General features: G+C 44.2%; 1 protein-coding gene across 1 annotated transcript in view; it reads right to left on the bottom strand.

Annotated features, from left to right (window-relative positions):
- Positions 1–609: 609 nt before the first annotated feature.
- The window catches only part of LOC147457205 (uncharacterized), a 41,499-nt gene continuing 14,950 nt past the window's right edge, over positions 610–27,158 (bottom strand). Inside the window, exons 2-6 of the mRNA XM_086512167.1 lie at positions 18,964–19,116; positions 18,693–18,786; positions 18,396–18,478; positions 18,164–18,317; positions 610–992 (exon numbers count right to left, since the gene is read on the bottom strand). Coding sequence (XP_086368293.1) covers positions 757–992; positions 18,164–18,317; positions 18,396–18,478; positions 18,693–18,786; positions 18,964–19,116 — 720 coding nt within the window. The 3' untranslated portion in view covers positions 610–756. The remainder of the gene's footprint in view (positions 993–18,163; positions 18,318–18,395; positions 18,479–18,692; positions 18,787–18,963; positions 19,117–27,158) is intronic.

Here is a 27,158-nt window from a genome sequence, read left to right as displayed (position 1 = left end):
GGCCTTTGTGCATATTTTACACAAAGCACCTCTTCAAAACACAACTAACCCCCATGAATCCACTAAGAACATGGGTTGGGTGCACCAAGCACAGTACCCTGCAACAAGACCTAGGAAAACACAAGCAAGATCTAAAACGTACATTTAAAGGTGGAAAAGTAACAATGACACAATTCACCATTTAACCAGCCAAAATCACCCAACAATGATATATCTGTAAGCTCTTGCTATCAAATACAGGAAAAAGGGTCTCTCAATCAAACAAACAAGCGTCCCAGCACTTCTTTGGAAGAAGACCTCCCAATCCCCAGATTCCAACATATAAGGTGCTAATCAAGGGAACAAAAATTACAGGATTCTATGCCAATGGAGCAACACAAGATTCCTCTCAGTAAATCTTGTACAGATCTTTGAGTTCAGGATTCTCTGCCAATGGAGCAACACAAGATTCCTCTCAGTAAATCTTGTCCAGATCTTTGAGTTGCCTAACCGAGTCGCTAAATTTTAGAAAGATAATAAATGGCAATGGACCTTCTTTTAGCAAAAGCTAGCTCCACGCAACAATGAAAGAAAGGCACAGGCCCTTCACTCTCTAAATGAGTGACACCTTGAGGAAAGTTGCACGCAAAACTAACTGATGATATCAGAGACGAGAAGCAAGAGCTGTACCTACATCGCATATACCTCAAACTGTTGTATATAGAAAGTTGAAGCAACGACCATTTCCTTTGATTGGCAAGCCTTTACACCTCCACCTTACCAAGGGACTTCCTGTCTGTCCCATGATGTGAATTTCCCATTGTCCTCTGGTCTAACTTTGTTTATAATTCCTAACAACCTCTCCACTGCATAGTCACATGAAAACAGCTTCATCTTTGGAACATCCTTGGAGTAAGGTTTTGATAGAGTTGTGTTCACAGTGCCCGGATGGAGCAGGCAAGTAATCACAGGATCTCTGCGGCTCATGGCTTCCTGAGCCATTGTCTTCACCACTGCAAAACAAGACTCTCTCTCTCTCTCTCTCTCTCTCTCTCTCTCTCTCTCTCTCTCTCTCACACAATAATCTTCTATTAACTAAACATCTGAACACCTTGAGGGCACATTTGCCATGTAAGGATGCCAATTGTCAGAGTGTGCAGCGGAAGAGAAACATGTACACAGGGACACGAAGGAAAACGCGGGGGGAGAGAAAGAGAGGTAAAGCTAGTAACTCAATGACTCCGGAGTGGACAAGGGTTGCACTTCGGTCAGGCAAAACCTCTAAAAGTACCCAGCACAAAAAATTCACAAAACTTTATAAAATGAGCAAAATGCCTAGTGCAAACCTTTGTGTGTGCCTATAATCCCTACCAAGAGGGTGAAAGGGTGGCGAACCCACAACCAAGGGCTTGGTTCTTGAGTAGTGATTGTCACAAAATGGGAGCGCTCACGAGCCTTAGAAAATCTGAAAATTAAAATACTTTGCAAATGTGAGAGAAGGGAGAAGATCGACTCAGTATTGGGGACAAGAAGATGGCTGGTCCCCCCCCCCCCCCCCCCCCCCCCGTTAAGAGTATTCTTTTATTCAGGGAGAATTCGTATACAAGCACGAGAACCCGAGGAAACCCCTCCGTTCTGTAATCTTAGACCCGAAGGTCGTGCTTTTCCGTAAAGGGCTTGGGCACAAGGCCGTTCCTTCCCGTAAGGGACTTAGGTGCGAGTCGTACTTTCCCGTAAGGGACTTAGGCGTGAAGCCGTACTCCCCGTGAAGGGCCTTCCCGTAAGACGGGAGATTCCTACAAAACAAACCACACAAACACGCGACAACAATTCGTATGGCGAATCCACAGTAGATACCTGTCGCTCTTGCACGGGTAAAGCGACTTCCGTGCTTCGTAGTCTCGCGATCTCTTGCGGCAGAGTCTTCTCTTGCTGACGTTGGTACCCCCTTTGAGTGAGGGCATGTGGTGCTTTTATAGCTCCCTGGCCACGGCACGAACAGCTGCTCGCGTTCTAACCGAAATAGGGAGAGAATTCGCTGACTGGTTTTGTTGCTTTATCTTCTAAGTGGCTGCCCACTTATTAAGTGGGCGGCCGACATATTTTAAAATTGGTCTGAACCTGCCCAAAAACTCAATAAAACCTTATAAGTTAAAACCAATGCATTTCACAACACTTCCCAGGCGTCCTTGGATGCAACCACATGCACGAATGCAATGCAAACATAGATTCCTCGCGGGAAAGCGTCTGCCTTCCCGCGATTGTTCCTGCTTTTCGTAAAAAGCTTCATTGAACCCATCTTTATTCTTGTGCTTGCGTTCTTACGCGTATTTTCTTACTCAGTTCGGATTTCCTCCTTAGCCTACGGGATGCCCCCTTACTGATGCACCCGTCACCCATCATGTGACGCATCAGGGGCACTCGTAACCCGGCCCTTTCCACCGAACGTACGGAAACTCCTTCACGATGTTTACCGTCACCCATCAAATGACACATCAGAGTTGTCCGTTCCTGATGGCAGTTCCTGTAGCTACAATCTTTTAACAGTTCTTAGTGCACATAATAAAATATCATAAAAAGAAAAGATTAATCATTAAAAATAAGAAAATAGTCCAATTAGCAACAGTGATATTGAACACTGCCAAAGAGCTCTCATATCAACGTAATGTGTAGTGGAAGTCTCCGGATGAGAGCTCATTGTGTACTCAAGGTTCCCTTTAATTCATGAGCAGAGTTCCTTTTACTTCATGAGAGATGTGCAAAGACTCGAGAGAGAAGAGAGAATGATAAGGTTCTGTGAGAGAGAGAGAGAGAGTGTGTGTGTGTGTGTGTGTGAGAGAGAGAGAGAGAGACTAAAACCAAATGGGGTCCCAAACCCCCCTCCTATATCACTAGAGAGGTATTTGCTTTAGATTGCACAAATGTTGATACAATGGTCCTAGATGTTGAGATGCTCATAGGATCTTGCTAATGGTGCTTGGATCTGCGAGACTAAAGGCTGAAAACTGAAAGGGCTAGGGATGTTGAATGGGAATTGCAATTGCGACGAGGCTATGGGTTGATCTACTGTCACCGAAAACTGAAAAATGCTGGCTGATATGAGGGCTGAATCTGCAAACATTGGCTGATCTATTGTCTTGGGCTGAAAACTGAAACGCTAGTACTGATGGCTGGATCTGCGACAGTGCAGCGAGGTTATGACTGAAAATTGTAAACGCTGGTGTTGATGGGCTGATCTACTTGGTGCTTGTACTGAGGGTACTCACTTATCCTTGAGAAGTGACCCCTAGGGTCACTTATATACGGAAATAAAGCTGGGTCGGGCAATGCAACTAAGAATCCCACGAATTCTAAAAATGTCCCTTATTAATGAGTTAATTAAACTCGCTTATAAGAGGTGCTTCACATACAGATAAATACCTAGGCTGGATACTAATGCAACTATATGGGAACACTCCCCAATGCCTACACCTAGCAGACATTGGGTGTTCTCATGTGCAATCAGAGGATATGCAAATACTCTAGAGTGCCTAAGCATGCAGGTCTTGCCTACAGGCTCACAAGGGCACCAAAACATCTCCAAACTCCTAGGTTGTCGTAAAACCTTAGAAGTAGGAGTTAGATTGTCCACGTGCACATAGGGTTAGATGTGCACGTGAAACTAACGACCATATAACCAAGCCAAGATCCTGAGCTAAACATGGCTAAACATATCCCGACATGAGAAACAATCTCCCTACCGCCAAGCACAACCACAAAACAACCCTCAATCCCTAACACCTGTCCCTGGGAGAAATTGGGACCGATTGAACAAGACTGGGACCAATAAAAAAATCCAAAGAAATGCAAACTCTAACACACATCTCCTATGTATGTCCTAATAAAGGGGATAAGCCTCCAAAGCAACCTCCTATTAAGAAAGCCAAAATTGCAATAGAACTTGTTCCCAACATTTATGGTATATCTGTTGATGGTTCCAAAGAATTGTGCAAAGCATATGGAAAGATCAATGGCTTCAAGCATTTATCTTCTTCAATCCACACGCCACCAAAAATTTCATCCATCCAGAGTTCCTCAAGCAGATGGACTTCAAATATGATCGGTTTGTTGGAGAACTTGATGCCGAGTTAGCCAAGGCACATTTAAGCAATTGAATAAATATTATTGCTTACATCCTTGGAGAGGGTAATAATTCATAGCAAGATAGCCTAGGCACGTTTAAGCAATTGACAGAATACTATTGCTTACATCCTTGGCGAGGGTTATAATTCATAGCAAACTCATAAAATTGTATTACTCATTGATGCTCTTCCAGCCACGATCCAAGGATACCATGGCAAGGCAAACTTTCACATCATGAAGTTAGGGTGTTGTGACGCTCGTATTGGCATGATGTCGTAGGACAAGAACGATGCTAGCGTTCACATTAAGTGAAAGGATGTGTCTTTACGTCTAAAGTCATGTCTCTTCAACATGAGACGTGTCTTTTCAATTGTAACTCTTCGTCTCCTACATAAGGAGCCTATTGCACTCAGTTTTCAAGCATTCAATCAATCAAACATCAATGTTCTCGTCTCTTGAGTCTCAGTTTGATCTTAAGTATGAAGTTTTAGTCTTTAATATAGGATTAGCACCACTAATCTTCACAATGGTATCAAAGATAATAAAAATCCCGGACCCGAAGGTTGTGAGCCTCTCACCCTTGCCGCTACCCTCTCCACCCTTCTCCCCCTTCCCGGAGTGCATGGAAGCAGGAGAAAGGTCGTACACACACGCATACGCGTATAAGGTAACATGAATCCTTATGTTTCAATCACGTAATAACGGGCAGAAACACAGATATGTGTGTGTGCAACATGCCACGTACGCATTAACTTTCGGGCAAACTTCTGTTGATGACTTTTCGTGTGCCTCTTCGTTGAGTAGCAGCCCTTCGGGATTGCGCTCACACCTATTCATGTGAATGGGCAGCACCTCTTCACCTTGATGGCACCCTTTCGCATGTAGGAATAACGATTTGCGGGTGTGGCGCTCCCTTTGCTGGTGGTTGAATTCTCTTTACTGGCTACTGCATATCAAAAGGGGCACCTCTTCCCGAAAGGGCATCATAGAAGGCACCCCTTCACTTTGGTGGCACCCTTTCCCCAAGGGTTGCACATAAGTGTACCCCCCTTCCACACACCCTTGCGCTGCAATTCTCCACGCTGGCGCTGAAATTTGCTTGCGTTGGCTGCTTTGCGCTGAAATTCCCACACGCTCAAGCCCTTGCTGAATCCATCCCTGGGCTGAAACGCTGAAGTGTTTTGACGCCAAAGGGCCAGCAACGCAAGTCACTTTAACTTGTAAAAAAAACCCCTCTTAATGTTTAAGTGGCCGGCCAGACTTGACCGGCCTGCCCCCAAAATAACCACCTCTGCACCTTATGGGTAAATAACCACCAGCGTACAAGAAATTTTTTTAAAAACAATAGAAGCCAGCGAGCGATTTCTACACCTTACTCCAAATGGAGGAGAAGTCCGATCATTCAAATACAAATCTGGAAGAGTTTCCAATTCTTGGTGATATACAGAAGTAACTGCATTCACGCTAGGCCATCTAGACAATGCCTCTGCAGCCACATTCTTTTCTCCGCGTGAGTGGGTACACCTTCATGCTCTTCCGAAGTGATGGTATAAGACTTGCTTCAAACTTTGCATCTTTTCCTCGTCGGAAATCTTCATGAAGGACGTAACTTTCAGAAGAACCAACCAAAACTTGTCAACATAAGTCGTGACTTTCTCATGTTCCTTCTAGGCAAGCCAGTCCCATTCCTTTCGAATGTCCTTCTCGAAGTTGGGCGGAAGAAATTGTCCATGGAATTCAGCTTTGAATTGAGCCCATGTTCTGGCTTGTGTACCTTCTAGAATCTTGGCTAACCACCAATTGCTTGCTGTCTTCTTGAGATGCATCCCAACATAGCGCAACTTGGATTTTTTGGTGAAGTTCCCGTTGGCAAAAGCAACTTCCAACTGCCTGATGAAAGATAGTGCCTTGGAGATATCTCTCCATCCTGTGTAGTAGTCAAACTTCACGTCCTTGTCACCGGATTTGAAAACCCGCATCTTGTAGTGACACCTGCGGTTATACTTTTTGAACTGGGGCTTTTCTTTAGTATTACGTAGGGAAGTAGTAGGAGTTTTCTTCTTTGGGGAAGACTTATATACTCCATGAGAAGTAGATGTAGTAGTATATTCAAGAGAGTATGATGGAGAAGAGATAGAGACATCCTTGCTTTCGTTAAGCAAAGAAAGTTCTTTTTCCTAGCCCTTGCTCTTGGAAGGTCGTTTGTCCTGATCCGGAGATCCCTTGTGTGCTTCGGCACCTCTTTCCGCACCATCCTCCTGCGGGTTGCTTCCACCAACAAGATTTTCCTAACGCCGATCCCTTGCGGCTTCTCCGATACCTTTTGGACAGCCGGCAACGGAATAAGCTGCTGCAATTCCGCGAGTTGAGCTCGCACTTACTGAAGTTCGTCTTCAACGGTTCTTTCGTGGCTTGTCATGGTTCTTCTCGTTCCTTCCCGGGATTGTCCTCCTTTGCAGAGAAAGAGAGGAATCCGAGCTCTGATACCATTGTCACAAACGGGAGCCCACAAGAATAATCAACAAGCTGAAAATAAATAATCTTTCAATTAAAAGAGTCGAAGGAGAAGATCAACACAGTATTTGGGCCTAGAAGATAGGTTGGTCCCCCCCCCCCCCCCTTTAGAGAGAATCTTTATTAGGGAGAATCTTCTTTTTAACAACCACAAGAACCCGAGTGACCCCTCCGTTCTAGATCTTCCGACTCGATGGTCAATTTCCTTCCCGTGCGGGAATTTCTCGAGACGAGCTCTCAATTTTGTTTCCGTCTGTCCCAGAGCGTGAAGCTCTACAAACTATTCTCGATTCCGTTCCCAGAATCTCTGAGCATAGACCAAGGCCTTACTGATTCCTCTCCATGATGGAGTACCTGCAAAAGCACAAACACGAGACAACAATTCGTATGGCAAAGTCAAAACTGATACCTGTCGCTCCAAGTACGCAAAAGCCAACTCCTGTGTACTGGCTTCGCTCGTTCACTTGCAAATTCTCTGTGGGGTAGACTCTTGCTGCTAGAGCTGGAACATCTGGAAGATTGAGGGAGAGAGCGGATTGTTTTTATAGGCTCTCGTACCCGTCAAGAATAGCCGGTGCGGAGCCGGCTGGAATAGAACAGCAAGTATTGCAAGTGATAGGCGGGGTGCTGCAGGTTGTTTCTGGCGCTATCAAGGGGGGGGAGAGAGAGAGAGAGAGAGAGAGAGAGAGAGAGAGAGAGCGTACGATTTCAGCCAGCCAGCGCTTTGTTTTTTTTTATTAAACCATGCTTTAATTGAAGAGGGCTGCCCACTTACTAAATGGGCGGCCATATTTTTAAAAATTGTGAACCTGGTCAAAACTCCATAAAACTCAATGAGCTGAAAATCGATGCTATGCAATCACATTCCAAGCGGATGCAGTTCTCACGCACAGATGCAATGCAAACACATATTCCTTGCGGGAAAGCATTCACGCTTCCCAGAAAATACTTATAAATATTCCGCTTTTTAGAAAAAACTTCTCAGGACCCATCTTTATTCTTGTGCTTGCGTCTTTACGCGTATTCCTTTTCCGGTTTTTGTTTCTTGCCAGACCAATGGAATATTCCCTTTCTGATGCTCCCCTCACCCATCACGTGACGCATCCGGACTATCTGTTTCCCTGTCTCTCCCACCAAACTAACGGTACAACCCCTTCCCGATGCTTAATGTCACCCATCATATGACACATCAGAGTTGTCCATTCTTGATGGCTTTTAATAATTCCCGTAGATCTACAGCTCCTAGCCTTACGGTTCAAGCGCACACATTTAAATATCCTAATTTCAATAAAAAGAAATTACTCAAAAAAAAAAAAGTCCATTTAGCAACACGAGTTAGGAACCATCTGATTTAACACATCCGTATCTTCTCCACGAGCCATCTTTACGGGACACTAATGGTCATTGTCCGCGTCTGAAGGTGCAGTTTCTGTACCAATTTTTCATTCACAAAATTGTGTGAGCTTCCACTATCAAGGAGTATGATCACGTTGTAATCATTGATCTTCCGAGGGAAACGGAGAAGATCTTGCTTATCAAACACCTTGGTGCTAAAAGTACAATTAGTGCATGAACTATGCGCTAAGTGATGGATTTCAACTTGAATAACATCAGAGTTACCTGAGATCTCATGAATTTGAACCGAAGGGCGTCCTTGCAATTTCTTGGTCTTCTTCTTTGGGTAGTCTTTAATTTGGTGGCCCATCTGGCCACACCCAAAGCAAGCTCCCTTTTTCACTGCATCAACAATAGCAGCATTCCTGAATTTCTTTTGAGCACCACAAGAGGTAACGTCTAGAGAAGGTTCCTTCAACGGCAATTTGGACCTTTGGGGCCGCTTCCTTGAAGTTCCCTCGATGGATTGATGATCAGAACTTTTTCTTCTCATAGTTCGCTCTATTTATCAAATGGAATGTTCTGGCCTTCGCCACAGCATCCTCCACGTCACTCCGAGCTTTATCTTTGATCAAGGCCCAACGGTAGTCCTCACGCAGACCTAACAAATACATATGCACAGCGTGTGTAGAATTCACCTTGCAAAAGGTGAGTGCTTCTTTGAAAGTTGTATACTTATCAAAAGACAGTTTTCATCGAAAGACTCTGCAATTTTGCATAATATTCAAAGGATCCATTTTTGCACAATCCTTCTTAAATTTCACGCAAAAATCAACCCACATCATAGGCTTCTCTGTCATATCACACCACCAGACTAGCGCCTTACTGTAAAAATAGAGAGGAATCGTCTTAAACCTCCGTTCATCATGCTCTCCGTGGAAATCAAAATACGTAGTCCACTGATGAAGCTAGTTATTTACGGCCAATTCCGTACACTGCTCCTCCCCTGAAAAATTGGTAACCTTGTACGGAATTGTGGCAGTGGGATCACCCTATGAGCGCCCAAAAGCAACAATCTACGTCCACAATTGTTGGAGATGGGTATCGTTCTCAGAAATACGCATAGTCGTCGATTGAGCCGTATTTTTTAGAGTAGCAAGACAGGCGTCAAACCCTTGCACGGCGGAGAGAGGAGGTTTGGGAGAGAAACAGGGAGCTCGAAAAAATGAGTCTCTGTGAGTATTTTGCAGACTCTGTACGTGACGTTTTTTTTAATTGCAGGTTTCAAACCTCAACTTTAAAAAAGATCCCTGGCCATTCTCAAAAAACACTTTAAAAAAATACTTCAATGCACGAGAGAGAAGCTGCATTAAAAAAAATCAAACGCAAGGTCATTTGCAAACGCGTAGAGAGAGAAGTATCGCCCCCCTTTGCTCGTGGCCAACCCTGTCGAACACACACCACCAAGTCCACCTTTGAGCCAGCACATCCCCTCCCTCCACGTTGGAAGGTCAGCGCTGCGCAGGATTCCTTCTCTTCTCTTCCCACAGTGCAGAAAGAGGTACTCTCTCTCTCTCTCTCTCTCTCTCTCTCTCTCTCTCTCTCTCTCTCTCTCTCTCTCTCTCTCTCTCTGTGTGTGTGTGTGTGTGTGTGTGTGTGTGTGTGTGTGTGTGTGTGTGCGCGCGCGCGCTTTTCTGCACAAAGGGAGAACACAAAGAAAGATTAAAAAAAGCACTATATGATGAATTTAATTATAAACCAGTAGACTAATGCGTAATTTTCATCAAAAATCAGTAGAATTGACCCAAAAACTTCTGATTTTTACCAAAAATCAGTAAAAGGAGCATTAACTTCACCTACATGCTTATAACGAGAAGAAAAATTAGTAATTTCAGCAATTAGTAATCAAAAATTACACAAAATTGAGGTTATCCCACTCGAACCGATCCATACTTTCTGCAACCAAGCCGGCTCTAATACCATGAAACGAACTCTCGGAGAGGATCTCTCGGCTACACAAACCGCCTATAGACACGCGTTGGACAAACCACTCAACCATAGCCACCATCCAGCAGCATCCCTGTGCTAGGGCCAGTGTCCGAGGACCTAGGCGTGCGCCTGTAAGACCGAACGTCCCACACCACCCGGCCTCACCTTCTCAAGGTGACCTCGTGCACTTCTAGCCTCACGGGCTAACCATTGGCGCACTGCCAACGGTGGTCGATAGATACAAATGTGGCCTAGCCTCTCTTTTATAAAAGTGACCAGCAACACTCACCGAGTTCACACTACGTCCGCCCGGACACCGAACGCCCATCCCGACAGTGTCTTAGACCAGATCCCCTCTCCTATAAGCGTGACATAACAGCACCTCAATCTGAATCGTCGGAATTCTCTGATAAACCATCAATAGATTCTCTTGCTTCGTTGGAACCCTCAGATGCACTTTCGATTGATTCCCTTATCCTCTGATGAACTTTCATCAATTCCCTTGGTTCTCTCTCCTCTGAAAGACTCTTGCCCTATTGAGGTGGACACTAGCTTCTCTGTAGGATAGGTCAATGAGCCGGGATGCATACGAAAACCTTGCTTGGCATGTCCCAGAAGTCTCTGAATAGAGTCAAATTTTTGTTGCAGATAATACCCTCGAATCTCTTTTGGCAATCCATAGCAAAATCGCGCAATCTGGTCCTTCAAAGTGACCCTCCGAAACGAGGACACTGATAGATTGGTATCCCAAAACCTTTGATAGTAGTCATCGAAAGTGTCTTTCTTAGTCATTCTTAAATGATGCCAAGCCGTGATGACATCTTCTTCGTATTCTTCCAACAGAGGTGAAAAATTCTCTTGAATTTTACTTACTTCTTAGATGCTTCTCTGTGTAACAACAAAGTAGACCACAATGTTTGTGCACTTCCTTTCAAGTAAGATGTCGCCCCCCTTTGCACCTTGGAGCATTCCGAGAAACGACCTCCCCATAACTTAGAAGACGATGCCAACTGTTGTATGAATTCAAGGGCTCGATGGGTGGCTTGGTAACCTGAAAACGTGCCAAGCTTGACTGCTTTGCTCCCATCCTTGAACTCCTTGGTCTTCTTGTTCTTTTGCTCATTGTATGAGTTGTTAGTAGAGGACGGAGCCTCCTCCTATGACCTGCTAGATGGCTCCCTGTGTGTTGCTAAATTGGCTTTATCTTACAGAAAAATAATTCTAAATGAATTATTGGATTTATAAGTGAGAGGGTTTTCTCGCTTGGAATACCAAGGAAAAAATAATTATAAATTAATTATTGGAATTTTAAGTGAGAGGGTTTTTCTCACTGGAGACATCCGAGTACAGAGTATTCCTAGTGCGTCATTTAAAGTAATGACGGAAACACTGAGAACGGGAATATCTGTAAGGCCACCAGGAACGGATACTTCTGATGCATCACATCGGATGGGTGACAGGGAGCATCGAAAAGAAGTATCCGACCATCCGAGAACGGACATCTCTGATGCGTCATAGGATGGGTGACATAGAGCATCGTGAAGGAGATTGTATCGTAAGTTCGGTAGGAAAGGACTAGGTGATGGGTATTCCTGATGCGTCACAAGGTGGGTGACGGGTGCATCGGAAAGAAAATATCCATAGTCGGGAGGAAATTCCGAACTGTGTTAGAATTGTGCACAAGGAAAAAGCAAGCACTTGAATGAAGATGGGTTCAGAGGAAACTTTGAGGAAAAACAGATGCTTTCTGAGAAAGCGGGATTGCTTTTCGGGAAAGCAAATGCTTTCCCGCGAGGAAGTCTATGTCTGCATTGCAACTGTGCGTGTGATTGCATCCAGGGACGCCTGGGAAGTGCTGTGAAAGCATTGTTTTTAACTTATAAGGTTTTATTGAGTTTTTGGGCAGGTTCAAACTATTTTTAAAATACGCCGGCCGCCCACTTAATAAGTGGGCAGCCATCTGATAAATAAGGCGACAGATCAGCCAGCGTTTTCTCTCTCTCTTTTTCTGGCAGAACAAAAAAAAAAGAAAAAAAAAGAGAAAAAAAAAACGGCCGCAATCTCTACGCGAGCAGCTATTCGTGCCCGTGGCTAGGAGCTATAAAAGCATCACATGCCCTCACGCAGAGGGGAGGACCAATCTTTGCAAGGAGGAGATGCTGCTGCAGATTTCAACCGTAAAAAAGACGTTGCCGGTGATGCCCATGGCTGCCCCAAGTGTACCAGATGTTGCCAAGACTCAAGGCGCGAGTTCCCTCGCGAAGAAGTGTCTACGAAGCGTGTTTCCATCGCGACAAGTTGCTGTTTTTCTCTGTTTTCAGCCCATAAACGTCGTAGACGGGGCTGATTTACGAGAAGGAACCCGAGAACACACCTCTTTTGTGTGTAGGATTGGAAGAGAGGATTTTCTATGGAGAGATCTCTTCCGGGGAATTGCTTTTCTAGAACGGAGTTGCGTTTCGAGCGTCGAGACTTTGAAGGTAACGATTTTCATGTTCTGATCTGTGAGTATTTGATTGCAGGTGTACTTCCTCTTCGTGAGGGAGTAGGAGCAGAGGAAGGCATGAGCCTCTGCAGGAGAAAAGCGCTCTGAGGAACTAGAGCCAGATCAGCCCAAGGGTTTCGTACCCGAGTTTGGGAAGTAGATCCACGGATCGGAGAGAGGTAGTCTCTCAAGTTGTGATCCGGAAGTTGGGATTCCCAAGTAAGGACTTCGTGTCCGGGAAAGTAGAGTTGTTCTGCGGGAAGAGGACTCTGGAAAGAGAGTTGGAAAAGAGTTGCAGGGATGCCAGGCCCTGAGTCTGGAAGGTGAGATCCAGAGGCGAGAACCTTGATTCTCGAGGAATTGGAATAAGAAACGCAAGTTCCTTGGAATAGGGTTTTGCCCTAGGAATCGGAAGCTGAGGCTTCCAGGAACCATCAAGTCTTATTCTAGAACGAACGTGGTAATACGTTCGGTTCAAGTGCTTGTATAGACTTCTCCTCAGTAATAAAGATACTATTACGGGGGGGACCAGCCCATCTTCTGGTCCCCAGTACTGTGTCGATCTTCTCACTCTCTATCTCTCTCTCTCTCTCTATTTATTTCTCTCTATATCCTCTGGCTTCAATAATAAGTGATAAATCCTATTTATCCGAATGTATTTTATATTGTTATGGGCTCCTGTTTGTGACACTGTGCCTTCTAGAATGTTTCAAAAATCTGCTTTTCTTGCTTTTTCTCCGCTTCTTCCACTTTTTCTCATCTGAACTGTCGAAATTCTGAAGCCGAAAAAAAATTTGGGTCATCCTTGAAACGAGCACGCTTCTTAGATCAGCTTACCACCTCGAAAGTCGACTTTAGAATAACCCGGGAAATCCGTTGATTTTTTTTCTTTTTCCAAAGTGCTTTATGTTAGAGTTCATGTACACCACTCTGCTGCTTCACTCAGGTCTAGGGCATGCATGTATGGCTGGTGTGCCTCTGGGCTAGCCACCCATAGCATATGCATGTAGGCTGCATTGTCCGGTCGTCCACTTCTGGGCCGGCCGCCTTCTCTTATGTCCAGGCGCCCTACACGCGTACATGCTGGGTCGTGGGGCAGTATTTTGACTGATCTACCCCCTTGGGCATTCATATATATGGGGTAATGGGGATACCCACTGCAAACAGATAGCATCTAGCATTTGTACAGGTTTTATGCTCTGGTAGTCAGGGGGGCTGATCGCCCCCTCTTTCCCTACACCAGGGTTTTGTGTTGTGTCTATGGTCTCTCTCTCCTCTCCTCTCCTCTCCTCTCACGCTTTCGCACACATGCACTCTCACATGGTATCAGTCGCCACTATTGTTGGGAGCTTCCTACATCAGCAATCTTAAGTTTATTGGCTAGCATTGGGCACACAATAGCTATTCATCGCAAAGACCTTGCTTTTCAGCCCTCCAACGTTTTAGCCCTAGCGTTTATTGCATTAAACTCCAGTGTTTTCTGCTCTACAAGCGTTAGTTGGATTAAACTCCAGCATTTTTTCCTTAGAGAGACCCATCGTTGATCTGTTGCTTGCGTTTATCGCACTGGGGAGGTCCTTCATCTGATCCCTTCAGAGTTCCCTCTCCATCCCGCATTCCCTCATTGCCTTGACATCAACTAGGCATTTACCTCTTCTGGAGCAGAAGTTCTACTTGCTGCGTTTTCCTACAGCATACGCAGTGAGGATCTTGATCTTGCCTTTCCCCGGTACAATCTACTGCTAGGCATCCCTGCCATTCACAGGTGGTTTCCCTCTTCATCCGGTGCTTTTCTGGACCATTGTTACCTGCTGTTTTTTTCTCGCATTTCAGCCCCTAGACGGCTGAGATACACAGGGAATACCCATTGCCTTCTTCTGCAACACTCCCGTCCCGTTCATTAGCGTACAAGGTTGCTGTTTTTTTCTGTACAGCAGCATAATCAGCCTCTTAGCAGTTTATTTTTGGGTGGACAGCTTGTCGGACTTTCATCCTTTTGCGTGGTTGATACCCGGTGCTTGTCAAGACACCATCCGGTGGTTGATTGAGTGGTTATTTGGACTGCTACAGCTTTGGAGTACATCGTATCTTCGACATCAACTTGATCGTCTACGGGCATACAATCCTTGGGAGATCCATTCATTCCAGCCATCATTCGGCAATTGCGCACTCTAGAGGGGGTGGTGACTTGTGGTTTGCTATGGACACACCTATGCACTCATCAGAGGAGTTCACACAAGATGTGGCCATGCTCATGGCATATGGGATCACGACATACCCAGAGAAGACACCACCATCTTGGGTGGACAAACACTTACCACTTAACCTCGACATGTCAGGTCACTTGCTTACACAAGAGCATCTACATGGACTTAGGGAGAGAATCTTGGATGTCTTCTTGGACAGGTTCATTGCTTGGATCTACAGACCGGAGTGGGACTTCAGTGCTTTGGACTATCTTGGAGAGTTTGCCCGCAAGATGCGGGAGATCAAGTATCATTACGCACCTACATTCGGAGTCACCCGGAGCTTGGCTTGGATGGTCTATTGTCTCTCTCTCTCTCTCTCTCTCTCTCTCTCTCTCTCTCTCTCTCTCTCTCTCTCTCTCTCTCTCTCTCTCTCTCTCTCATCTCCTCTCCTCTCTCAAGCTTCCGCACACACACACTCTCACACTTTAAGCCTTTCATTAGCTGCTTCATCTTCTTTTCAAGAGCTTTGTCAAGCTCTTTCTCCAAGTACAATTTCCACTTTTCTACACTCAGCTTTTCTGTCAGCTTCCTTACCGTATTGAGAGGAGAATCAAAGGCCTCTCGCCATCTCAAGTGAATCCCATCAATCGAGTAATTCTTCACGTGATTCACATATTCAAGTCTTTGGAGTACTTGATCAATCTTTTCACGCGCGTTCAACTTGCAGTTGACGTTTGTACTCCGCTCTATCGAGATGCCCTGCCGGAAATTTGCCAAAATCTCCATTGGTTTCTTTTGTTCCCATGCTACGTTTCAGCTTTTCTTCATCTCCCTGGCAACCAACAGTCGAAGAGGTGTTGTCTCTGTCACATTCTCTGCGAGAACCGATGTGTGCTGTAGAAAGGATTAGATCCTTCGTAGAAGAAGAATCCTTCTAAGCTCTGATATAATTGTTACACGCTTGGACACTCCAAGCGAGAAATCAATAGCAACACGAACAAAAACTACAAAATTACTGAACTCCAAGAGAGAGAGAGAGAGAGAGGATGCAGTGGACTTCCAAGCCAAGACGCACTAGCCCCAAAGATTGTCGCCCCTTTCCATATTTCTTTATTATTACTCTTCGCAAAGGACAACTCCCGAGGGTCCAACTCTCTCCCAGTCTCTGCGTCCAGATGCTCTCAAGAAGAGTGGCCCTTTCGGCACTTAAAAAAATTACAAGGGATGCCCAAAAGCAGAGCCCCAAAGCATCAGGTTCAAAAGCACTACACCCAAAAGCATCTACTCCCAAAAGCCTTGCATAAAAACTGCCAAGGTTGCCAACGCAAACACGAAAATTCGTACAATCTTCCACATCAACATGCCAGCGCAAAATCCAAGCTTGTCGTACAGTGCCACGTCAACAACTGATCCGCGATTTTCGGCGCCGCAAGCCACATCAACATCTCACACAACTTTTGGAGCGTTCTGGGTTACTAGGCCCCTCGGCCATTTGTTCCAAGTTCTTCCAATTGTTAGGGGGCAAGGTTTTTAAATCCTAACCCCTTAGGTCTCTTCAAAAGGTTCAAAACTTCTTATACTCTCGGCCAGTTTCCTTCCAATTGGGCACGCTACGTCATCACTTTGTAACAGAAACATATCTCTTGTTCACTTCAGCATATCATCCACAAAAAATGGACAAACTGAGCAAGTGACTCAAATATTGGAGCAAATGTTACGATATTACATTCAAACTTGACTCAATACATAGGAAGAATATTTGCCTTTAGTAGAGTTTGCATAGAACAATCGCTTCCATTCAACAATTAAAATGACTCCTTTCCAGGCAACCTTTGGACATACTACTTTGGTTCCTATGAATTTGTGGTACAAGACAAATGAAATGCAAGATATTCTTCTTCATATCAAGAATAAATTGGATCATGTTTGACAGACTTATCAAAAGCAAGCAAATAAACATCATCGCCATTCAAAAATTCAAGAAAGTGATTTGGTACTATTATATGTTTCTTCGCATCGTACAAAACCGTAAAGTCTATATTTCCAAAGATACGACCCAAATATTATGGTCCTTTCAAGATTTTGAAGAAGCAATCTATAGTCAGCTACAAACTTAAACTTCCTGAAGCATGGGGAAAGATCCATCCAACATTTCATATTTCTTGGCTTAGAAAATACATTCCAAGAGATTCAGTTACTTCAGATGTGACAGCTTGAGTTCCACAGATTGAAGAAGAACACTTGGTGTTAGTTCCTAAACTTATAATTGATCTTCGTTAGAAGGAGACAAGAAGAAAATCATTACGAAGTTTCTAGTCAAGTGGATGGATCTTGATGAGTCAAATGCTATTAGGCAAACGGACGAAGAAATGCAACAGTATTCTAACCTTCTTGGAGAGAATTTTGATAAACGAATGTCTATACTTTCACACACAAGGTTTTATTTAAAATGGGAGGGAATGTCATGATTGTGACGTATTCTTTGTCTTTGTATCGCCTTCCTTGCTCGTTCCTACTGCAGATATGAAGACGTACTAGATCAAAGACCCCTATTTTCGAAAGGGTGTATCATTTCGCTCAAAGATCACACTTGTTCGGCAAATAGCCATGCCTCTTCAATGAATGGCTGCATCTCTGAGCCGAATGGTCATGACTCTACAACCGAAGGACACACGTATTGGTCTAGAGTTATGTCTCTTGACCTATGTCATGTCTCTTCATCTTCTATATAAAGAACCCATTGTAACAGTTTTGAATCAATCAACACACATTCAATCTCTTGAGTCTCTTGTCTTCGAGCTCTCTTCAAATTTCAATTTTTATCGAAGTATTAGTAATGAATAAACACACATAGTAAGTGTGTTCTTCACAACAACCACGAGTTGCTAAAGCAGTGTCACCCACAACAAGGTAAATGGAATCTCAATCCTGGGCGGTGCTCTGGTCAATAGCTATGCTAGGTAGGTTACAACGCTCTAGGGTCAATTGCTTGTTGGTAATGCCCATTACAATCGTGGTTGTCATAAGTTAGTGATGTGGCAACCCCTAGGGAGCAGGACATTAAAACCCCAACCTTGGACAACCCAGCCAAAAATCATAAAAAGTGCTGATGTGAGACAGTACATACCAGCCCGCATATCACGGAGATTTATGTTGAGGTGGCATTGCACGGATTGTCAGCGCAAATCGTAGAAGCAACTGCTTTTAGGGACCAGAGAGCTTTTGAAAGAACTGCTTTTCATGTATGATGCTTTTGGGCCAATGGCCTTTAAATATGAGCCTTGGAAGCTTACTCTGGCATTAATTTGGCCTTGATATAGGTTTCTTCTTTTCTTTTCTACATGAATGGGCAGTGTGAACACATGCATGCCTATGTTTATCTATTTGTACCCCACATAACGCGTCAAAAACACGCATCATGGACACACAGGGTGTAGCAATAGACAGTCAAATACATTGATCATTAAAGCAACCGAGTAAAAGGACGGCAGAAAGACCCCGATGTCACATCCAAATGATAGAGCTCAGTGACCCAAAGGCAGATACTTACACATGTTGAGGGCAGTCTTTGATCCACGGTAGCCATACCAGGCCGCTAATGTGTTCTCTTTCATGGAAGATGATCTAGTACTGATATGCGCAATGACAGCTCCTGCTCTACCAGTTTTAGTGCCCCGCCCTATCTTCAGCAACTCCCAGAAATGCTGTGCAAAACAAAAACCAAATTAGAAACCATGCCTAATAAAAATGAGTAATTGTTGGCATAAGTGGGCCTTCAGTACCTTGGCAACAATAGCTGGACCAACAGCATTGACTTCAAACACACGCATCATTGCCTCAGGTTCAAGCTGCTCAACAATGGTCTCTGCATTCACAATTATACAGTTACAAAACATGTTTCAAGATACAGAGTAACATTCGCAACTTAAGTTACATGATGTCTGATCAACTGGATAACAACCCCTATCCTCTAATTAAAAGTAGAATACAGGTCCATAAGGATATATTTGACTTGAAATAAATGGCATGACGTTTCAAAGTAACCCGCAGAATGACCTCCATCGGCAAAGAGGACCTACCTGGCTTAATTTCGTTGGGTACGTGCAGGATGCCAGCACAATTTACTATAAGGTCTAACCGACCATACTTCTCATGTATTTCCTTAGCCAGAGCCTGACATTCAAAACACAAGCAACTTCAATAACAATGCTCAGACTCCATAAGCAATAACCGCAGTGGGACCATATTACTTCAATGTAGCAAGCTACGTGATTACAACTCACTAAGTTAGCCAGAAAATAACAGAGTCACTGATTAACTGAAAAGCTTAAGTAAGGAACAGGCCAACACCTCAACTGTTTCCTCTTTCGTCACATCCATCCGAGCAAGTTCACAGCGTATAGGATGCCTTCGCTTCAGAGCTTGGAGACCTTCTGATGCATCTGGATTTCTTGCTGTACCATAGACCACTACACCAGGATATTTTGTAAGGAGTTGTCGAGTCTACACGACGCAAACAAGGGGAAAAAACATTAACTTGGAATTCCTCCAACACAACGATGATTGTGCTGCTTTAACAATCATTGCTGCTTTAGCCTTCTTGTAGCAAACAAGTTTTGGTGTGTTTCTCAAATCAATGTGCAAGTGCACTTCTGCATGTCAATGCAAATTGTGATTGTTGCCTTTCTATACCAATTATTGCAATATTCAGAAAAAATAGCTCATACAAGGAGATAGGACGTGACATAAATACGACATGACAAATAAAAACTGAAGACTTAGTAAAACGAATAAGAACGTGATGCTCATCAAAACAGCTGCAAGTTTGACAATACCAAGCTGCTTCAAAAATCAAAAAGCCAATTCCACATCAAGGTCAAAACAAAGAAATCAATTCCCTCACCTGTATGAAAAAAATACCTTGACATGGCTAGTCTCCCTCACCTTCCTACTGCACACCTTCTAAGAACTCTAGTTGACAAAGTTAAAATTTAAAGATGTCACACATACCACCTCTTGGCACACAGTGTGTGCATTGCATTTTTCAGTTTGGACCTTTTAGACCCATGCGTGCATTTTAAGGGCATTTTTCAGTTTGGATGTACAACACATCATAGAATTACCCAATGAGCTACGTTCTATAAACGATTCATCTAACTCTCAAATTTCCAAATGAAGTTTGGAGACGAGCAGTGTAGGGCCAATGAGGACAATAAAACAATTAAAGGTTCAACATAGTGAATCCCCAACATTCACACAAGCAAATACAAAAATAGAAGCCTTGCGTTTAAGAGTTTCGATCAATAAGCTGTCACAACTTGTTGACATGGCATGATGTCACAAAGTGATGACATGGCAAGACCAACTAGCAGCCAAGTGGACAAGAGAAACTAAACAGACTAACTTGAAGAACTTATGAAGCACCGGTGGCCGTGGGGCCCGAAACCCTAAAAGACAAAAGCTTGAACCCTGAAAGAGATTTTTGTAAAATGCGATGACGTGGCAAATTGGACGAATGCAGACTTGGCAGTGCCGTACGGAATTTCCATGATTTGTGCAGCAGGTACCACATGGCAAGCTATACAGATTTCCGCAAATTATGTTGGCTGCTTTGGGAGTCTTCAATGTGAGCTTTTAAGATCAGCTGCTTTTAGGCTTAGTGCTTTTGAACCTGCTTGCTTTTGGGGCTCTGCTTTTGGGGATCCCTTGTAAGAATAAAAAAGCCCTTGGGGCCTCACTCGGCAAAGTATCTGGTCGCAAAGTCTGAGAGCAGAGGTCCCTCGAGTTGTAATTTGCAACGATCAATGATAAAGAAATACCGAAAGGGGCGCCATTCTTTGGGGCCAATGCTCGTGGGCACGGAACTCCATCGTGCTGTGTCGACTTTCTCTCTCTATCAAAGTTCAATGATTTTAAAGTTTTTTTTTGTGTGTTAATATTGATTTCTCGCTGGGGGTATCCAAGCCTGTTACACGTGACATCACAGCTCAAAAAGATTCTTCAATGGAGGATCCGATCACTTTTGCAGCACACGCAGTTTTTTGTGAAAGAATCTTCATGTCCCAACCCCGGTAGGCACTCCCACCCTTCGTCCATCGCACATCGGGCGCGCTCCCGTCTTCATCGCTCTGTCTTAAAGGACATAAACCATAAAGAACCCCAGGTTACACATGGGATTTTATGGAGAATCTGACAGAGATAACACCTCTCGATGGGCAAGCAAAGAAAAGTTAAAATCCGGCACGGGAATTGAAGAAAGGAATGAAGAATTGGGCAAATTTTTCGGAAGAGAAGTATGCCAGAGTGTAGCACAAACGTCAACTGCAGGTTGACACGTGTGTGAAAATATTGATGAAGTACTTCAGAGACCCAAGATTCCAGAGACACTTGAAGATTTACCCGATGGATGAGATTCACTGTAACAAACTTGGACACTCCAAGTCAAGAATCAATCACGACAGCACCAAATAACCGCTTCAAAACAATTCACAGATCACAATAGATTTGCACTGGCCCGGCGGAGTTCCATGCCTAGAGATATTGGCCCCAAAGACTGGCACCCCTTTCGGTATTTCTTTTTATATTAATCAATCATCAAAGTACAAGAGAGCGGTTAGGGTTTCATTCTCAGACTCTGCGTCCAGATGCTCTGAGAAGTGAGACCCGCACCACTTATTTAAAGGTTACAAGGGATGCCCAAAAGCAGAGCCCCAAAAGCTTTCCAGTTGAAAGCATAAGAGCTCAAAAGCTCTTCTCTCTCAAGCTCTTCTCTTTTTTTATTAAAAAAAAGCATTCTCTTCCTTTCTCTTGCGTTGAGTAAAAAGCAAGATTCGCGTCGCTCATTATAAAAATAAAAATAAAAAGCCTTCGCGATTTTTGAAAATTAGGGTTTCTAACAAAAATTAGGGTTTGCAGGAATTTTAGGGTTTCTGGCAAAAAATTAGGGTTTCTGCTATCCGCCACGTCATCACTTTGTGACATACCCCCCTCTTGAAAGCATTGTAATCGACCGCGATTACGCCTGCAAAACCGACAAAAAACATAAACCGTCTTAGCAGACACTGACTATTAGTACCTACGTACTAGGGACACACATCTAGCACATGTACCAAATCGACAGTCACATCACAGGACATCACATGACATTCAACATTCATTCGGATCTTAGACCATGATTTATCGGCAATGTAGCTAGCAATCACATCTAGGTCCAATCGGGACCTCATCTATGTCCGATTGACTAACCCCTATTGCAACCATGTCTATTCGAGATCAAGTAGACCAAAATGCTGCAATCATTTCGTCTATCAGTTCCAGCACTCAAAAGAAGTAAAGAAACAAATCAGTATCATTATCAGGAATTCCATTTCATAAAGTCATCCAGCAGAATACTGTCAGCTATCAGTATCCCTAAAGCCCAAAGAGACATCAGTGACTTTAGTATCAAAATCGAGGCATCTGTTGACAAGGGAGCAGAGTGACTCCCCTCTTGTGCATCCCATTGCACCAGATCTCCGGCCAAGCTGAATTCTGGGTTCCGTTTGGAGTAGACTATGCTTAACCAAAACATCGAGGTAAAGTTTCACAATCCGAGGAGTATCTACTAGGTCCTCCTCCTCCATCCACTTCGCATCAAATGCAGGAAAGTTCTTGATCTTAACCAAGAACCGCCTTCGGACTTTACCTTTCTTCGTATCGTTATGTGTCGAAATATGTTCAGGAACAAGGATCTCCTCGTTTTCTTCCACTTCGAGTTGCTCTTCAGGCACATCACCCTTAACAGGTTTCAAGTGACTCACATGCAATGCATTGTGAATCCTCCAAGTATCTGGCAGTTTCAATCGAAAGGAGACATCATTTATCGTGTCAGTGATCTGGAAATGTCCGTAGTATCGCATACTAAGCTTTGGAAAAAGCCTCTCCTTTCTCTTTTTCTTTCGTAAGCATACCTTCTCAAATCGTAAGAGCACCCAATCATCCTCCTTCAATTTCAAGTCGCGACAATGGCGATCCGTTGCCTTTTTCTGTCGTTCTTGAGACTCCTGCAAAGTCTCGCGAACCTTGGCAAAAGCCGTTTCCAAATCTCGCGAATATTCATCCGCTTCAAATATCTAATCTTTCATGCTCAGGAAGGATGGAACCTTCGCAGCACTTTCAACAATCTCACATGGCGTCTTCCCAGTCGAAGAGTGTATCGTGTTATTGTAGGCAAATTCCACCAAAGGTAAGTTCTTTTCCCATTGAGTCTTCTGATCCGAGATACAAGACTTCAATAAATCTAAAATCATTGAATTGGCAATCTCAAATTGCCCGTCAGTCTGCAAGTGGAACGATGACGAGAACTGCAACCGCGGGCCAATGTTCTCCCAAATTGCCTTCCAAAACAAACTCATAAGTCTGGGGTCTCTGTCGGAGACAATCGTCTCAAACGTGCCATGTAATCGAAAAATCATCGTGATCATTCTGTGTTCTCGGGAGATCAAAAATGAAATCCATTTCAATATTTTCCCAGGGGTGGGTGGGTATGGGTAAAGGCTGTAACAATCCCTGTGCCTTATGCCTGTCAAACGTGACCTTCGGGCATACTGCGCACAACTCTTCCACATCCTTTTTGAGTCTCGACCAAAAGAAGTATCTCTCTACCCCCTTCATGGTGGTAGCAATGCCGCGGTAACCCATAAAAGGTGGACAGTGGCATTCAGTTATAACCTTTTTCCTCAACGGCTGTGTAACGCACAACATAGTCTTTTTCATCAAGTAGCCTTCCCGAAGGGAACATCCAACTACTGTCTCCCCATCCCGTATCCATGTGAAAATATCTGCAAAATCTGTATCTGTGGCATACTGATCGACTATATCCTCGAAGCTCCTATGATGTATCGCGGAAATAGCAAGAACCAACGGTTTCCAAGACAAAGCATCTACCACCACATTCTTCTGTCCCTGCACATGGACAATCTGGAAGTGAAGACAAGATGTTCGTCCACCGCATCGCTTTTCGGAAAGCTCCTTCTGTGACAAGAAGTAGCGCAAACTCTGATGGTCTGTAAAGACAGTAAAATCCACTTCGAGTAGGTAATGCCGCCACTGAGTAAGAGCATGGATAACCGCCAAAATCTCTTTCTCATATATCTGTGTTGTCATCTCCGGCCTAGAGAACAATCGGCTCTCATAAGCTATGACATGGCCTTCTTGCATCAAGACCGCACCCAGACTACGACCACAAGCATCACAATATACTTCAAATGACTTCTGCAAGTCCGGCACAGTCAAAACAGGTCTTGTAGTCAATTTCGCTTTCAAGGTCTGAAAGGCAGTGACCTCTGTGGATCCCCACGAGAAAGGTACTCCTTTTTGTGTCAAGATATGCAAAGGGGAAGCAACCTCTGCAAACTTTCGTATGAACCGCGCATAGTACGAACACAATCCCAAGAAGCTTCTAACTTCATGGACATTCCTCAAATCGGGCCAATCACGGATAGTCTCTATCTTGGCCGGGTCCATTTGCACTCCTGCTGCTGCTGCTTACACAATGTGTCCCAAAAAGTGTATCTCTGGTAGGAAAAATTCACTTTTCTTTGCATTAATCACTAACATGTGATCTCGTAATGCCTGAAAGACTTGAAGCAGATGATCTCTGTGTTCTGCCTCATTCTTGGAGAAAACAATGATGTCGTCAAAGAAAGTGCCAACAAATAGCCTGTACTCTTGAAAAATCCTGTCCATCATCCGGTTAAATGTCGCAGGAGCATTGGTTAAGCCAAAAGGCATCACCAAAAACTCAAATAACCCAAAAGTCGTCCGAAAAGCTGTCTTATAGACATCTCCTGGCGCTATCCTGATCTGATGATATCCACTCTTCAAGTCAATCCTGCTAAAGCACGAGGATCCCTGTAACCTGTCAAGTATATCATCGATCCTAAGAATCGGAAATCTGTTCTTGATGGTGATTTTGTTGAGAGCGCTATAATCGATGCACATTCTCCAAGATCCGTCTTTCTTCAAAACCAACAACACTGGAGAGCAATACGGTGAAGTACTAGGCTGGACAAGACCCTTTTCCAAGAGGTCTCTCACTAGGTTCATAATCTTTTCATTCTGTACTCGGCTCACACGGTAAGCTGGCAGATTCGGTGGCGTGCTTCCAGGTATCAGATCAATGGTTTGATCTACAGACCCTCTGAAAAGCAATCGGCATGAGTGTGGCGAAAATTCTTGGCGTTCATTTGATCGGGTCAAAACATATTCAACCTTTATCCATCGTTCAGTTCTCTCCCAAAAGAATGAGTAAGAAACTGAAGTTCATCAAGTACAATCTCTAAGCCCTTCATTTATCAAAGTCGCTTTCTCAGCCCGATAGTCAACCACGGCGTAGTTCTTGTGGTACCAAGGGATCCTGAGTAGAACGTCACTCGCGTGCCCTGAACACCCCTGTCATTGCAAACGAAGTTTGCCAATGCTCGGTGTAATGGCAACATCCCATCCGGGTGCCAGTCGAACTACCTCCGCCTCTGGCATCAGTCTGTCGGGCGTAATTCCAAATCGAGCCGCCAATTCCAAGTGAAAAGAAGTTGGCCTTGGCTCCTTCAAAAGAGCTTCCTAATCCTTCACTTTGCCCCAAAAGCGGCAAAGTTTGTACTTTCGTTCATTAGATTCGGTGCAGGTTCCACGCCATGTGGTACCAGTTCTGCTTTTCTATCTGCCTTTTCTGCCACGTTCCTCAGCTGCTCCCGAACTCTCAGGCCTGTCGTCGTTCTTATCATTCTGTTCTTTCTATGCCTTTTTAGGGCACTTCGCGGAGATATGTCCATGTTCCCCGCATCCAAAGCACTTTCCCTCTCTAATGAAGCGAGCTCTCTCCTCACGAGTAAGCTTGGGTCGTGCATCATTTTTCTCTGGGTTGCTCTTTTTCTTTCTACTTTCATTCCCACAAGTCTGTTCGGCTCGTTGTGTCATGGCCTCATCTGTGGGGTAGGTCAGACTGCCAGAGTGCATGGCAAAGCCCTGCTTCGCATGACTCATCAACTCCTGAATAGAAGCTGACTTCTGTTCCAAGCAGTGATCTCGGATCTTTCTAGGTAGACCCAAGGTAAACCGCTCAATCTGTTCTCTGAACGAGATCTTCTTGAATGAAGAGGCGGGTAGAAAAGAGCTCCAGAATCTTTCACAATAAGCATTGATTGTATCTTTCTTGGTCATCCGAAGATGGTTCCAAGCAGCTCGTACATCTCGTTCTTATTCTTGTGTCAACCAAGAAGAAATAAAAAGCTTCTTAAATTTCAGCCATTTAACTGGCTTAGTCTTGTTTAAAAGAAGAGTGGACCACCAAGTACGAGCATTCCCCTTAAAATAAGAGGCAGCTCTCCGAATCTTGGAGTGCTCTGAATAGCGTCCTCTCTCGAAAGCGATGTCAAACTGCTGTATAAAAGACAAAGCCTTCGAAGCATCTGAGTATCCTGAAAAAGTATCAAACTTGATCGAGTGGCCACCTTCCTTAAACTCTCGAACTTTCTTGCTTTTATCTTCGAGAAAGTCATACTGGTTGGCTTTGTAAAAATTCTTCTTGTTCGCATAAAAGTTTCCGTCATCGGAATCTGAGCTCTCTGTAGACGAGTCCTCAGTAGAACTGTCAGTCGCTGGGCGAGATTTAGCCTTCTTTGCCTTTCTCTTGCCCTTTCCGAAGCGTTGCTTCTTGCTTCGCTTTTTACCTTTTCTGTCTTCTTCGCTCAAATCCGAGGAGCTAGAAGAACTGTCAGAAGAAGAAGAAGAAGAAGAACTGGGTACTCCTTCAAATCGAACACGCTTCTTCTGCTTCTTTGCCTTGTCAAATGTCAATTGATGACCCAAATAACCTGGAAAGTCGGAGCTTTTCTTCTGCTTTTTGCCGTGCTTTTTGGCTTTCTTCTGTGCGTCAAAAAGCTGAGCAATCCGTGCATCAACCACCTCTGCTAGTTCCTTCTCTGAATATTGTTTAGCATCAGAAGGTTTCTTGAAAGCAGATTTCGGGGGTGGTGTAGTGGTTTTCTACCACTGTGCATGCACTTCCTGAAAAGAAGTCTCGCTCATATATTTTGCCAATTTCGGATCCTTCGCAAAACTGAGCATCATCTTTGTTGCATCACCGATCAATTGACGACGCTTCATCTCTCTTTACTACGCATGAGTAGGCCGAGGCAGACCATACTCTCTGTCTGAATCTTCGTTGTGATCCCAGCCCGCATCTCCAGATGCAAAGGGAGTCGACTCATCCTTGCGTGAAGCCATAGCTGTCGCGGAAAAAAAAAATTGGGGATCAGATTTCTCGTAGAAGAGAAATCGGCCGTGCTCTGACACCACTGTAACAGACTTGGACACTCCAAGTCAAGAATCAATCACAACAGCACCAAATAACCACTTCAAAACAATTCAAAGATCACAATAGATTTGCACTGCCTGACGGAGTTCCGTGCCTAGAGATATTGGCCCCAAAGACTGGCGCCCCTTTCGGTATTTCTTTTTATATTAATCAATCATCAAAGTACAAGAGAGCGGTTAGGGTTTCACTC

Source organism: Adiantum capillus-veneris, chromosome 5 (assembly GCF_014529385.1).
Source record: "Adiantum capillus-veneris isolate H3 chromosome 5, ASM1452938v2, whole genome shotgun sequence".
Taxonomy (NCBI): domain Eukaryota; kingdom Viridiplantae; phylum Streptophyta; class Polypodiopsida; order Polypodiales; family Pteridaceae; genus Adiantum; species Adiantum capillus-veneris.
The sequence above is the reverse complement of the archived record's forward strand: the minus strand, read 5'-3'. Positions and strand labels throughout refer to the sequence as shown.